The 13,009-nt window shown below is 33.1% G+C and overlaps 1 protein-coding gene across 1 annotated transcript; it reads right to left on the bottom strand.

Annotated features, from left to right (window-relative positions):
- Positions 1–5,162: 5,162 nt before the first annotated feature.
- On the bottom strand, positions 5,163–9,218 carry LOC112513350 (type I inositol polyphosphate 5-phosphatase 4-like). The gene is made up of 11 exons (XM_025119585.1): positions 9,189–9,218; positions 9,013–9,097; positions 8,656–8,727; positions 8,496–8,568; positions 8,302–8,406; positions 7,228–7,855; positions 6,554–6,747; positions 6,340–6,448; positions 5,962–6,110; positions 5,628–5,866; positions 5,163–5,254 (listed from the first exon to the last, which is right to left on the bottom strand). Exons 1-10 carry the CDS (start codon positions 9,216–9,218, stop codon positions 5,644–5,646), a joined length of 1,668 nt encoding a protein of 555 aa, XP_024975353.1. The 3' UTR covers positions 5,163–5,254; positions 5,628–5,643.
- Between the last annotated feature and the right edge of the window lie 3,791 nt (positions 9,219–13,009).

The following is a 13,009-nucleotide window of genomic DNA, read 5'->3' as shown; positions in this document are numbered from 1 at the left end:
CTTCTTCAAATTCCATAAAAATCCTATAAATCAAATGTGGTTTAAAATTCAGTTTCTATAGTTTATATATATATATATATATATATATATATGTGTGTGTGTGTGTGTGCGCGCACGCGCACGCACGATTTATGTATTCATATGGTTTTGTAATAATTTAAAATTACAAATATTTAACGATTTTTATTACAAAACATATATAAATAAACGTATCAGAAGAGGACGAGAGACGCTTGACAGTCGATGTCGATCGTTTAAATGACCAAACTACTTTCAAATTATATGAACATGTTATTTTAAAAATACAATTATTATCATCACAAACACTTCATAATATAAATAAACGACAAATTGCATGAAAAAAGTAATGTACTTTGATTTGATTCATATTTTGGATAACGTACTTTCAAAACTTCTATTTTGGTACTTAAGATGTAAAGTTTTAAACATTTATGTACCCAAGGACCCGGTTGAAACATTAACCGGTCACCATGCTGATGTGGCGAGTGATGTGGTATCCAACTCAGTGTTATTTGCCAAAACATTAGCCAGATACCACATCACTCGCCACATCAGCATGGTAACCAGTTATGCTTCAACTTGTTACCCGAATATTTAAATGTTTAAAACCTTACATCTTAGATACCAAAACGTTACTTTTTTATGCAATTTACTCTATAAGTAAAAAACCAAATAAACCATAACATAATGATTATCAATTTGTAATTATTACCAAAAGAGCATGATTTTATAAGGGTATTTTGGTCATGTTTTTCCCATCACCAAATATTCTTAAAATCTTGTGTTAATTTATAAAAAAAATGCATGTTTTTTTAAATATATATATATATATATATATATATATTTATTTAATTATATGATGATTAAATGTGAATGATTTTTGAAATAATTTATAAATGGTTGAGCATGCCAAATTGGTAATAATTAGTGGTTTATTTTTGTTGAAGATTCTTGAGCACTTCAAAAAAAACTTGACCCATGATTTTAATTCTAGTTTTGAGTGCAATTGCATAGTGTTGGTAATAATGTTCATTGAAAACCCTAAAGTACCCTTTGCTTCTTACCCTATTAGTGACCAAAAAGTTGTTTTACTTTTTTTCTAATTTTCAAATAATATAATGTGTATTTAGATGTAATTAGAAAAAAAAAACTGATTGGTGGTTAAATATCTGAATTATCTGTTAATGAAATAAGATAAAAAAAAAACTGTATCTGGTATAGTTTTTCTGAGAGGGAGTCTATTAGGTATTGTTTTAAAGGCTTGTAGTTGTGTTTAGTTCACATGATGTCGATTTTGTGTTATGTCTTTAAGTTAATTTATGGTTTCAGTATGTGTTATCTTTTTATTTTGAGTGTTCGGTCAGTATGAAAACCCTGTCTTTTGATTGTTTTTTTTTTTTGGGTGTATATTCTTTGTTGTTTTAGATAATGTGAGGGTACGGTCTTGCATTGGTAATTAAGCGTCGAGTATGTGTCAAGTTTGTTTCTTTAGAGAAAGTGTAACGGCCTAAAAGTGGGATCAGAATGAAAAGAAAAGTCAAATGAGGGGTTAAAGTTGTCATAATATGAAAGTTGGAAGTTTAGGGACTGAATGGTCAATGCTTGGAACATGACTCGAACCAAGGAGAACATGTTCGGATGAATGTCGATATGGTATGCAAGTCGTTGATCCATGGACGGACCTACAGTGGTGCCAACGGTGCACATTATTTCTTCGCCGAAAGGTAAAAAAAATTTAGGTTTATGAAAGGTGCAACTGTATTAATTTGTTGTGTGCCACAGTATGTAATTTGAAATTACAATGAGAACAAATTTTATTTRGTAGAGTTGGTTTGCAAGACTTTTATTCCACCACAGACCTGAGTTCGAATCATGTTAGTATCATTTTCTTAGTCAAATGGTGTCATCGTTTGAAATTTTTTTCCTAATATTTGTTTCTTATAGTTAAATGGTGCTACCATTTGAAGTTTTCCCTATATTTGTTTTCTTATAGTCAAATTGTGTCACCTTTTGAAAAAATTCATGGATCTGTGCCTACAGTGACCCCAATCAGAAGATGCACAAACTCAAAGTAAGAATCATTCCAGATATGAAACCTAGCAAAAATCGTTCCAGATATTTAACTTCATAAGGTATCTCTTTGACATCAAACATGAGTTTTACTGATCAATTAGTAGAACACGTTTATGTTGGTAGTGTTCAAATCCAAGAAAAAGGAAAACCTTTGGCGTAAAAGGCCAAGAACGACCTTATGCACATATATCAAAGTGGTCGACTTTTAGTACGCAGAAGGAGAATTCGGTACGTAATCTGTGAAATCATACGTACCCTCGTTGGGGGCGTCATCAGGGAATTCGTTGGTTAATGTTGGACAAGTTTAAGTCAGGGTTCAGTTAGCATGCCTGGACACTTCATAAGAATACTGTATGTGTGTAGTTGTTAATTCAAAGAGACCCTGTACTGTATAACATGTGAGCTTCCCGCAATTTAAATTGGGTTGCAACCTATTCTTGTTCCAGTATTTTAAAAGATATATCAACTGTTTTGCATGTTAATATTAAATTGTCATCAAATCACATTAGTTACGCATGAAAATTGTGTCAGCCTGCTGTGTAAGTTCAGATACCGAGATATCTTTTGAATTCACTACAGTACAACATGATGTCATAGCCCCACGTGATAGTTGCAAGTCGGAACCTTTTTTCAACTTATAATTGAAACCGTAAGCAATAACGCTTTAACAGTCTGTACATTATGCATTAAGAGTTGTACATTTCATAAATCTTGTACCCAAATCACCCTTTTCAAGATTTCTCAAAGCAAAAAAAAGAAGGCAAAGAAATCCCAAATATCCGAAAAGACCACATTGTACACCCACAAGCCAGAGACTCAAATACTGAACAAAAGGGAAGGTATATGAATGTTTTCTGCTTTATTAATTACACTTTTGGTCCCTCTGGTATGTCAAAATTACAATTAACATCCTTATGTTTTATTGATTACAGATATGGTCCTTATGGTATTATTTTTTTATGGCCATGGTCCGTTCATCTTGCTAACGTAAATTTGTTAACCTAGTTAAACCATCAAAGGGCATAATTGGAATTACCAATTGGGAATATTATTATTTTTTTAAATTGTTTGGAATCGTATTTCTCTTTTTTTGAAGATCAGATAAATAAGACAAACATAAAAGCAATTATATCTAGAAAATGGTCGATAGTTGGTGATTAATAATTTAACGTAAAATATATATTTTCTAATAATAATAAAATATAAAATAAAAACGAAATTGCTTTATGGGAGATTAAATCATTTGAAAATCACATATACTGTGATAACTATTATCATAAAATATTATTTCACATGATTTTTTTCATCTATGGCTAGAATTTAATATATTAATCAACATATATTTGTTTCACACAAAGTGTTAGTTTCAAATATATTCGGTTCATAATGTGAAACTTTTAGTTGTATTTTTCCTTTCACAAACACATAAACAAATGTTCATATTGTAAAACAAATACACTGAATCCAAACCGTAGATGGAAATGGTCATATAAAATAACACATGATGCACCAATTTTCTAGGTTATCACAGTTTTTTTGGCTTTTCAAATCATATAATATATTTCTTATTCTTTTAATAAGAAAAAAGAAAAAAAATACATATAAAAAGACCAAAATACCCCTAGTTTTTACTAGATTAACAAATTTTTGTTAACTCCTTTAGTAAAAGAAGCTATAACCATAACAACTTGAATACCACAGAAACCCTCGGTTCAACGGTTGTAGCACTTGTCCGAGTAAAAGATCCATTTCTCAACGCATTTCTTTAGACAAAGACTCCGTTTTTTCCTCTTTTATAGGGACGTGAGTCGTAATTTACAACATACCACAAGGACCAAAACCGTAACTTACTCTTTTATTACAATTTACAACCCAGAGGAAAATGAAGTATCAGTGAGACAATCAACAATCTTTAACTTTATCTTTTTCAGTAAAAATTCCACCTTTTCAGTACAAAACCATGGACCCATCAAAGCAGACAACAAAAGCTTCAAAACCCATTTCTGTCTCTTGATTTTGGCCACAAAAAATGTACAAGTTTTCGATGCAGAATGTACAAGTTCTTGATGCATTCTGGATTTGGGGATTTCAGAAGAATGATGAACAGTCCACTTTTGATGAATTGATCACAGTCTGCAGAAGCAATATGGCAAATTTTGATCATAAAAGTGAAGCCAAGAAAATCATCAAGAAACATGTTAACAGATTGAAATCATTAGTTATAAGTACCTGATCTGTGAACACTTTTTGGTTTTTTTTATCATCGATTGCGAATGAGTGATGATGACGCACGAGTTCTGTTTGATCAAGAAACGAAATGTATGAGTTCAAGAATCGGGCTTTAGTTTGTGGGGTTTCGGATAAGGCAATGGGTAGGTTCAGATGAGAACCGTAAGTATTTTGAGAACTTGAAAACCAACGGTTCATGAATTGATATTCATCATGAGGTTGTAAGGCTATTCATTATGAATAATTCGTAAAAAAGTTGGTTCTCAAGGACAAGTTCAAATGAGAGCGATAAATGTTTTGAAAGCGTAAGAATCGACTATTTATGAATAGATATTCAATCATGAATATTTAGGGTTATTCATTACGAATAATCAACAAAATAGTTGGTTCTCAGATTCTCAAAATATTTATGGTTCTTTTTCTGAACCTGTAGTCTAGATAAATGAGAACTAACTATTTTGAGAACTTGAGAACCGACTACTCATGAATAAAAAAAATTCATAATGAATATCATGAATATTTTAGGTTATTCATTATGAATAATTAATAAAATAGTTGGTTCTCAGATCCTCAAAATATTTACGGTTTTCATTTGAACCTGCTCAGATGAAGCAACGGGTCTAACTTTTTCGGATTCTTGAAGAACTTGGCACCTTCATCAATGTCATACTTTCGGCCAGAATCTTCGTACGCGGCTATTTTTCGGGTTTCCCTGCTGTAAATCTTGTTATGAATAACGGATCGATATAACCATGATTAGGAAAAAAACAGATTGAAATATAAAGCTTTAATCTTTTCGATCTTTCCCCTTGAACGTAAAACCGTATGCATACCTTATCTAACAACGGTGGTCTGGTACTCGTACGAGCAGAATCCGGAAAACAGAATTCGTGTTCTTCGGTTTCTTCAAGAAATGCAAAATGCTTGCTTCCTGAAGAGAACATGAAGAATCTTGATTAACAATCCAATTACAGAAACAAACTTAAGTTTATAGGATCAAACAATCGTGCGTCATATGTGAAGGTGTTAAAATAAGCTGATAAGTTTTTAGGACAATTTGGAAATAAAACGTCTTATTAATCTTTTTATATGATATATTTGAAAAAATGTCTGTATAAAATAAAGCTAATAGTACACTTTATGTCCTAAAAGAACACTTTTACATATGACAGCACAATTGTTTGGTCCTATAAAGCAGTCCATTGGAACATTTAGACATATGTAACGTCCTATAAAGCAGTCTATTAGACATTTTAACGTCCTACAAAATCGATTTTGTTGTAGTGAACTGAGTGAGATCTTACGATGCTAAGCGAATCCTCAGTATAAGTTATGATCGCCATATACGCGTGAGTATGGAAGTAGTTCTTCGACCTCAATCCGCGAAGAACAATTTGAGTTTTTCTTGATTCGGTTACGGTTGATAGATTCAACTTCCGCTAGAAATATGCTATAGACGGGTCTATGATCCGAAAATCTTGATTCCCCACGAACATACGACATTTGATGGAGTCCGTTACCGTACCATAATATTCGATCACACCTTCAAAAGAAATTTTAGTCGAATTTAGTTCTAAGATGACGGGAACGAACGGAGTTTGTTTTTTATTCAAGTTTTGTTTTCCGAAGAGGATTTACCATGCGGGAGTTCTTCGTTTTTCTTTCGGGTGCATATCATCGCCTGCGTATCGGTCGGAGTTATTTGAATATTTATAAGTTGGAGGGAAATATATCGCCCCTTCGTTCCATCCGTAGAACGCTCGCCCCCTTCTTTGTTCTATTCGAAGCTGTAATCATACAAAAAAATTGATAACTTTAATGAATTTATACAAGCACCTGTAAGTTCAAATGAGAACCACAAGTATTTCATGTATTATTCATAATGAATAACCCTGAATAGTCATGATGAATGTCATACATTTTCATTAAGAATAGTTTTCATGATCTATCACGACATTCATTATGAATAAAGCATGGATAGTTGGATCTCATGTAACAAAGTTCCTAGAGACTTGCCTGATCATTTTCCAACAATGCCCTCCAATTACGCATCTCTACAAGTGCCTTAGCAGCTCGGTATGAAAGGGCAATTCGGTAATTCAAGTCGCCAAGCCATATAATCCGACTGTATGTATGCAAATATACTCTTTCAGTTTGTATACAGAACCTAGAATCTACACAATCTTGCAAAAAAAATTGAATTCGGAACCCAAAAAAAGCTTGGTCTTACTCGTGATCGAGGATCGTTTGAGGCGAGTTCTCATCTCCCATTCGTTGCACTCTCGGAAACCGAGTTTTTCTCAGAATTTCCATAACATCCGAGTTTCGCCTCAACTCATCGCCTTCCTTTTGGCCCGAAGTCAAGTGACTACAAATGAAGCAAAAGCTTGTTTGGTGCAATGACATGCTAATTGAGATCGAACCCTGAAATCATTTCAAATATGAATCAAGATTTCTTGAAATTACCTTGCGTTTGGTACGTTGGACAAGACAGGACAGGACATGACTGGGTTGGACAAAAATACAGGTTTTTGTCCCACCAAAATAGGTGGAAGAAAAGCCAGGGAGACACCAGATCGGTAAATTACTAAACTACCCATGTCTAATATACCCACAAAAGTCAAGGGGAAGACGAGATAGGTAAATTGCTAAACTACCCACATCTTTTTCACCCACAAAATTCATGGAGACAGACAAAATACGTAAATTACTAAATTACCCATGCCTAATTCACCCACAAAAGTCAAGGAGACGAACAAAATAGGTAAATTACTAAACTACTCATGTCTCATTCACCCACGTACGTCACCGGTCACGGGTCACGTCTTGTCGAGTCTTGTCTACGTACCAGACCAGATGCACGCTTAAAAGATTTGTTGTAAAAGAGAAAAGAGTGTTTTTTACCTTGTTTCCTAGATAGCCCATTAATCCTCTACCTACACAAGAAACTTTCATGTTTCTAACACTATCTCTAAGATCCCTCTTTACCCAAACTGTTAGATATATTCCAACCATTTGCTTGCTTGCAACCAAACAATATCTCGAGTTTCCGGTCGGTTTATCGCTATCCTCAATCAAAAAAGATCCGCTAAACGGGATTTGTGAGTAATGTGTGTCGTTAGGTGAATCATCGGGCCCATTATCTTCATCTGAAGATCCACCACCCCATCGGAAATAAGGTTCATAATCCAACGGCCGGTCTCCAAACATGGCACGATCGCATACGCTATATCGGCGCTCGAACTGCGGCTGTGGTGGTGCCATTTCGCTCTCCCTCATCCTCATGCTACGACTCAACGATTGGAAAGACCGACGTTGGAAGAAAGACGCGGTTTTCTGTCTCGTGGATCCTTCGAAATCTGCGTCTAACTCCACAACTGGATCGGGGACCGGTGAGGTGGTGTGGAATCCACCGCTTGTTCCCGGAAGACTGTTAAGCGTTTTCCGTATGAGCGCTAGCCATTTTTTAGCCGGCCCGTTGTCTTCCGTCCCCAATACGTTTCCAGCGTTTAGAGGAACGACTTCTTGAAACCTGATCTCCAAAAGGCATCATATTTAACATCATTAGCGGTGTAAGAATATATAGAACCCCATTGAATTAGTCTCAAAAGAACCCTCGAGAATGAAGGAAGGTTCAAGTCTAGCAGCTATGGGACTCCAACATGCCGCCTCCAACAAAGGTTAGACATACACAAATCATCCAATCAGTGTTGAGTCCCGAAAGTGAAAAACCCCCATCTGACACAGAGGTTAGAAATGGAAAACCGAGGAACACCCTGGTACCATTCATCTATATGATGATATCAACACTTGCATATAAGTAATTGAAGTTGTTTCTTGGTTTATGTGCAGGTTATATGCACATGTGCATATCGTTAATGATTTGCGAGGGCGTTCCTCAGTTTTTCAATTTTTTTTACGGTTTTCCCGAACCTGGGCCTGTATATATCAAACAGCAATGGGGCAAATAGGACTCACCCAAGAACATAAATGTCAGCAGGAGGTGAAGTGTGTAACCAATCTTCAAGATTCAAACCACCGGTTGGCGATTTTCCGGCGACATTCCAGGTGGCTACGAAGATCCTATCGAAAAATTCGAAAAGGAATAAGAACATATGAACAACACCCACAAAGAACATCGATCAAAGATCGAGATTAGATCGAAAACACACCTATAATTATCGACATCCCTCACTTGGGCAGCATCAAGATCAACCTTATTTCGATTCTTCTTGCTTGATCTCTCTGAAAAAATGGAACCTTTTTCAAAATGGGGGTTTTTTTTAAGTTGATTTGTGGTCCAAAAAGCAATAAATAGTCTGAAAATGGCACCTGTTCTTTTGTTTTTCTTGATGTTGCAGGTTTCTCTTTCATGGAAATTGTTCCTCCATTCTTCATCTCCACCTGCAAATAATGGAAAACCCATCAAGAGAGCTTCGATTAAAGCTGCAAAAATGGCGATTTTAATTCTAAATTCCATTGAAATTCGAGATTAATTGAAGAACCCACAAAAAGGAAAAGAAAACAAAGAACAGATCTTGAGAGAAAAAAAAAGTAGAGATTCCAAATGTGATATGTACAGAAGCATACAGTCATTGATACAGAAATAAAGCAAACAGCAACTCAATTGATGTTTCCCTAAAAAAAATACAAAAAAAAAAAAAAGATTTAAATGATGAAAAAAATCACCTCCAGAACTGAAATCATCAGCATGGAAATCTTCAGCTTTGCTCTTGATATTAAACCATCTCTTGAGGGTTTTAGGCCAAGAAACCTTGAATCATTCACAATGAATAAAGAGTTATATTCACAATGAATAAGAGCTGTATTCACAAGAAAAACAATCAAATCTGAAAAGAACAGACCTTGGTTTTCTTGCAGTTTTCATCTCTCATTGTTCCAAAACTTCATATATATACATAAATATATATATGAATACAAACACCCAATAATGAATTTACAGAAAGTAAGAGTACGACTTAAGATTCAAAGGAATAGAGTCCAAAAAAATTGAATCTTTCCCTCAAAAAATTGGGGGYCAAATGAATATGAAATGAAACAAAACAAAGAAAAAAGATGGGTAAAGATTGTGTTTTTATGAATACCCACAAGAAAAGTACAGAGTTATGTTGAATCTCAGGATATAAAGAGGAGAAGAAAGTGGCAGTTTCTTGGCATTTTGGTTTCAAATTTGCAAACAAAGAGTCAAATCAAAGAGAGAAACCCCAGTTGGGCTTTGTTTTCTGTAGGAGGTCTATATCTTCTCTCACTTACACCTATTTGTTGTTGGGTACGCAAGAAACAGACCAAATAAACAAAAGAAAACAAAGGCCAAAATTCAAGAAAAATATCAGATTTCAAAGAGAGCAATGCAGAGACTGTATCTCTCTCTATGTGTGTGTGTGTATATATATATATATATAGAGAGAGAGAGAGAGAGAGAGAGAGAGAGATTCTTGTGGGTTGAACAAGACAACAGTGACTAAAGAAGGAGAGAGCAAGGGGGTCTTCTCTTCTCTGCTTAAAAACCTCAAAGAATCGAAATTAAAGAGAATAAAGCATAGGGGCAGGGCGTGGGGTGGGATGGGGCGGGGTAGGGGTGTTATTCAACAACAATCGAGACCATTTGCCCCAAATCCTAGGGCGAACCCACCTATGTGTTTAATGAGAAAGAAGGGTATTTATGAGGGGAGATTATGTCAAATATTTTGGTTTAAACCCAAACCATGGAAACATATAATCAAAGATCACTTTCCTATTTTTATAACAAAAAAAAAATCTTGGCTTTTGACCATTTTGGTCAAACCCTCTTCAAKAAATCTTGGGTTTTACATTCAATTTTCAAGATTTCCTTTTTGTGTGTTGTTCTTGTGGGTATGGTTGGATTTGGATTTCATTGGGGTGTGAGCACTCTACTTCTACTAYATGGGTTCAATTGGCATGAACAACTTCATGGGGTTTTGGGAGATTTTGTAGAGTGTTTTTTATGGGTTTGGTGGGATAATGGTTTTTAATCTCCTTAACTCCCTCTCTTTTTTGTATGAGACAATGTGTTCTTTTGCCATTTGCTATATCAAGAAACTTGTCTTCATGGAAGCAATACCGATATATGGTCCCAGCCTCATTTCGGCTATGAACGAGTCATTAATCTTAGCTAATAAAGTAAATAGCAATAAGGCTCACATTTATTAGAAAAATATCTGTAACAACCCGTTTCGTTTCACATTGATAGAAAATGGGATCTGTGAGCTTCTTATAAAGCTCAAGTAGTGGGTTATCAATAACTTCCACCATTGTTTTAAGTTGGATTTGAAGTTATTGAGTCAGCTTGTTGTTTTGGGCTTTGAAGTGTTACAATATTCTCAGGTTTCGTATAAACCAGTGTCGATATCCGGCTTCCCTAATCGTGAATGAAAACGTACCCATAAACCAAACGATGTCCTAGAGTTTCGGGTCATGGACACATGGTCTTTAATATTCTAAAATCACATGGAGCATGTGGGAGAGTGTGTTTGGCCCTTAAACCAAGCCAAAGGGGATTTACAGAAATAGTGTTAGATTTAGTGTAATTAATTAGTTAGATAATTAATTAATTAATTAATTAATATATAAAAAAAGGGGGTAAAGTGTATTAAATTAAGAGGTATAGCCCTCCAAAATGTAGCCCACTACTTCCAATCCTACCCCTACTCAACCTTCCTCCAGCATTAACAAACCACTTGGTCTCCATATTGAGGTTGTCTAAAGGTATGTCTCAACTCTCAAATGAAAAAAATATATTTTACTTTTATAATTTTAAAAAATATATATATAGACTTGGAATCATGTAAGAACAAGGGTTTTTCATGAGATCCGTAAGACTAATTCTTGAACCCTTAGATTAGATTTACAATATGACAATCTGAACATTCATAAACACCAATCACAAGATTGTCACCGTCCAACTTTAGACCATTAGATCATTAGCTTATAAAGTTGATCAATGAACATAAATTAGTCTTATAGGTTTCATGAAAAACCTTTGGTCTCACGTAAAACCAACTATATATATAAAGTTTTTTTTTTCTTCCAGAAATACAACTATACATGCTTTTAAGGATGTTTGAATCAAATTTAGATCACTAGAATGATATTTGCTTAATCATAACGAGATATATCTCGATTTCAATGTTTTATTTTATTTTTTTGGGCTTTGTCGATGTTATAATATGAATTTATGTGGTTTTGAACAAACAATAATTTTTTTCTTAATAAAATATAAATTTGAAGATATCATAAAAGAGAAAAAAATATATACAAGTTCTCATTTTTTGTGTAATTTCTTTAGTTCAATTTTTTTATTGTAATTCAATTTAGGTGTTATGACGAAATAATTTATTTTTGGTTTAATAAATAATTTTTATAAAGATAATAACTAAGTATTGTGTTAAAACTCAACAATTATCTTGATTTATATTTTAAATAAAAAAAGTATCATGTATATGATTATATTTATGTATAGTTAGTTACACGAATTTAAACATAAAACTTAATAACTTATACTTACGCATAATTTACTTGTAATATACATTACTAAGTAGTGTTTTATGTATTAAAAATGATTTTTAAGAGTTTTTATCAAATGTTTTATGATATAGTATAGATTAACTGAATTTTCATAATTTGGGATCTTGAAATTTTGATTGTTTTGTTAAAATAATCATGTTGGAAATGCATATTTAATAACCAAAATGTYGTATAATTTGGTAAAGTATTTATAATTAATTAAATATTTAACATGTTTTTGACAAAAAAAAAGTAAACGATAATTGCAAAAACAGGGGGAAAAGTTACTGTTTTTGGTTAATTAACATAAAAACTTACCAAAAAGAAATAAAATTTTAACATTTTTTTTACTTTGTGAGATTTATAAGAACTTTTACCTTAAAGTTTTGTTTCACGTGGGGTTTTTCTATCTAAGTATATTATTTAATGTATTGATAATAATTTATTTGTTTCATACATACTCAGTTCACAGTGTGAAACTTTTTTAAATACTTTTTTGTTTTGTAAGCACGACAAAAAAGTTCATATTGTGAAACAAATAATGTTAATCACTGTATTAAATTTTAGTCAATATATATATATATATATATATTTTAATTTTAATTTAAAATTACCAAAATTATAAATTTTCTAATTTATTTATTGATTTGTGGTTGAGATTAGATCTCATGGTTACCACAAAATATTTAGTTCTTCCTTGAATGAATCCCTATATATATATATATATATATATATATATATATTAAGTATTGAGAAGCTGATAAATTTTTACTCAACATCATACTCTTGGTTCATGAAAGATTTTACTGTTTTTCAACTTGTAAATATATAAAGACATAAAAACGTTAAAAATCGGTAATTTCAATAAAAACGAAGCAAAAACTCCGTTTATTCAGATACTGGTATATGTTTAGGTTTCGCTTGAAGAACTTTTATTAGATTCGAAAACATGTTATAAAGTAGAAAAATACAAGGTGAAAAGAGGAAGATATTCTTGAAAATAGGAAAATTCGAACACAGAATAAAAGGGGAGAATCTGAATTACATTGACGTGAGATGCCACCAAGTCGCTTTCATTACTTGTATTTATTAATCCAACACCATATTATTCTTGGAATTTGTGATTACTTGTTTTAAAGGT

This window comes from Cynara cardunculus, assembly GCF_001531365.2.
Source record: "Cynara cardunculus var. scolymus isolate 2C chromosome LG 5, CcrdV1, whole genome shotgun sequence".
Taxonomy (NCBI): domain Eukaryota; kingdom Viridiplantae; phylum Streptophyta; class Magnoliopsida; order Asterales; family Asteraceae; genus Cynara; species Cynara cardunculus.
The sequence above is the reverse complement of the archived record's forward strand: the minus strand, read 5'-3'. Positions and strand labels throughout refer to the sequence as shown.

Excerpts from the sequence above, each read along its gene's own strand:
- LOC112513350 (XM_025119585.1), bottom strand. The coding sequence starts at position 9,218 with ATGAGAGATGAAAACTGCAAGAAAACCAAG. Across the intron at positions 6,748-7,227 it reads TGGGCTATCTAGGAAACAAG|GGTTCGATCTCAATTAGCAT; the intron begins GTAAAAAACACT and ends AAATGATTTCAG. Across the intron at positions 6,449-6,553 it reads CAAACGATCCTCGATCACGA|TCGGATTATATGGCTTGGCG; the intron begins GTAAGACCAAGC and ends GCATACATACAG.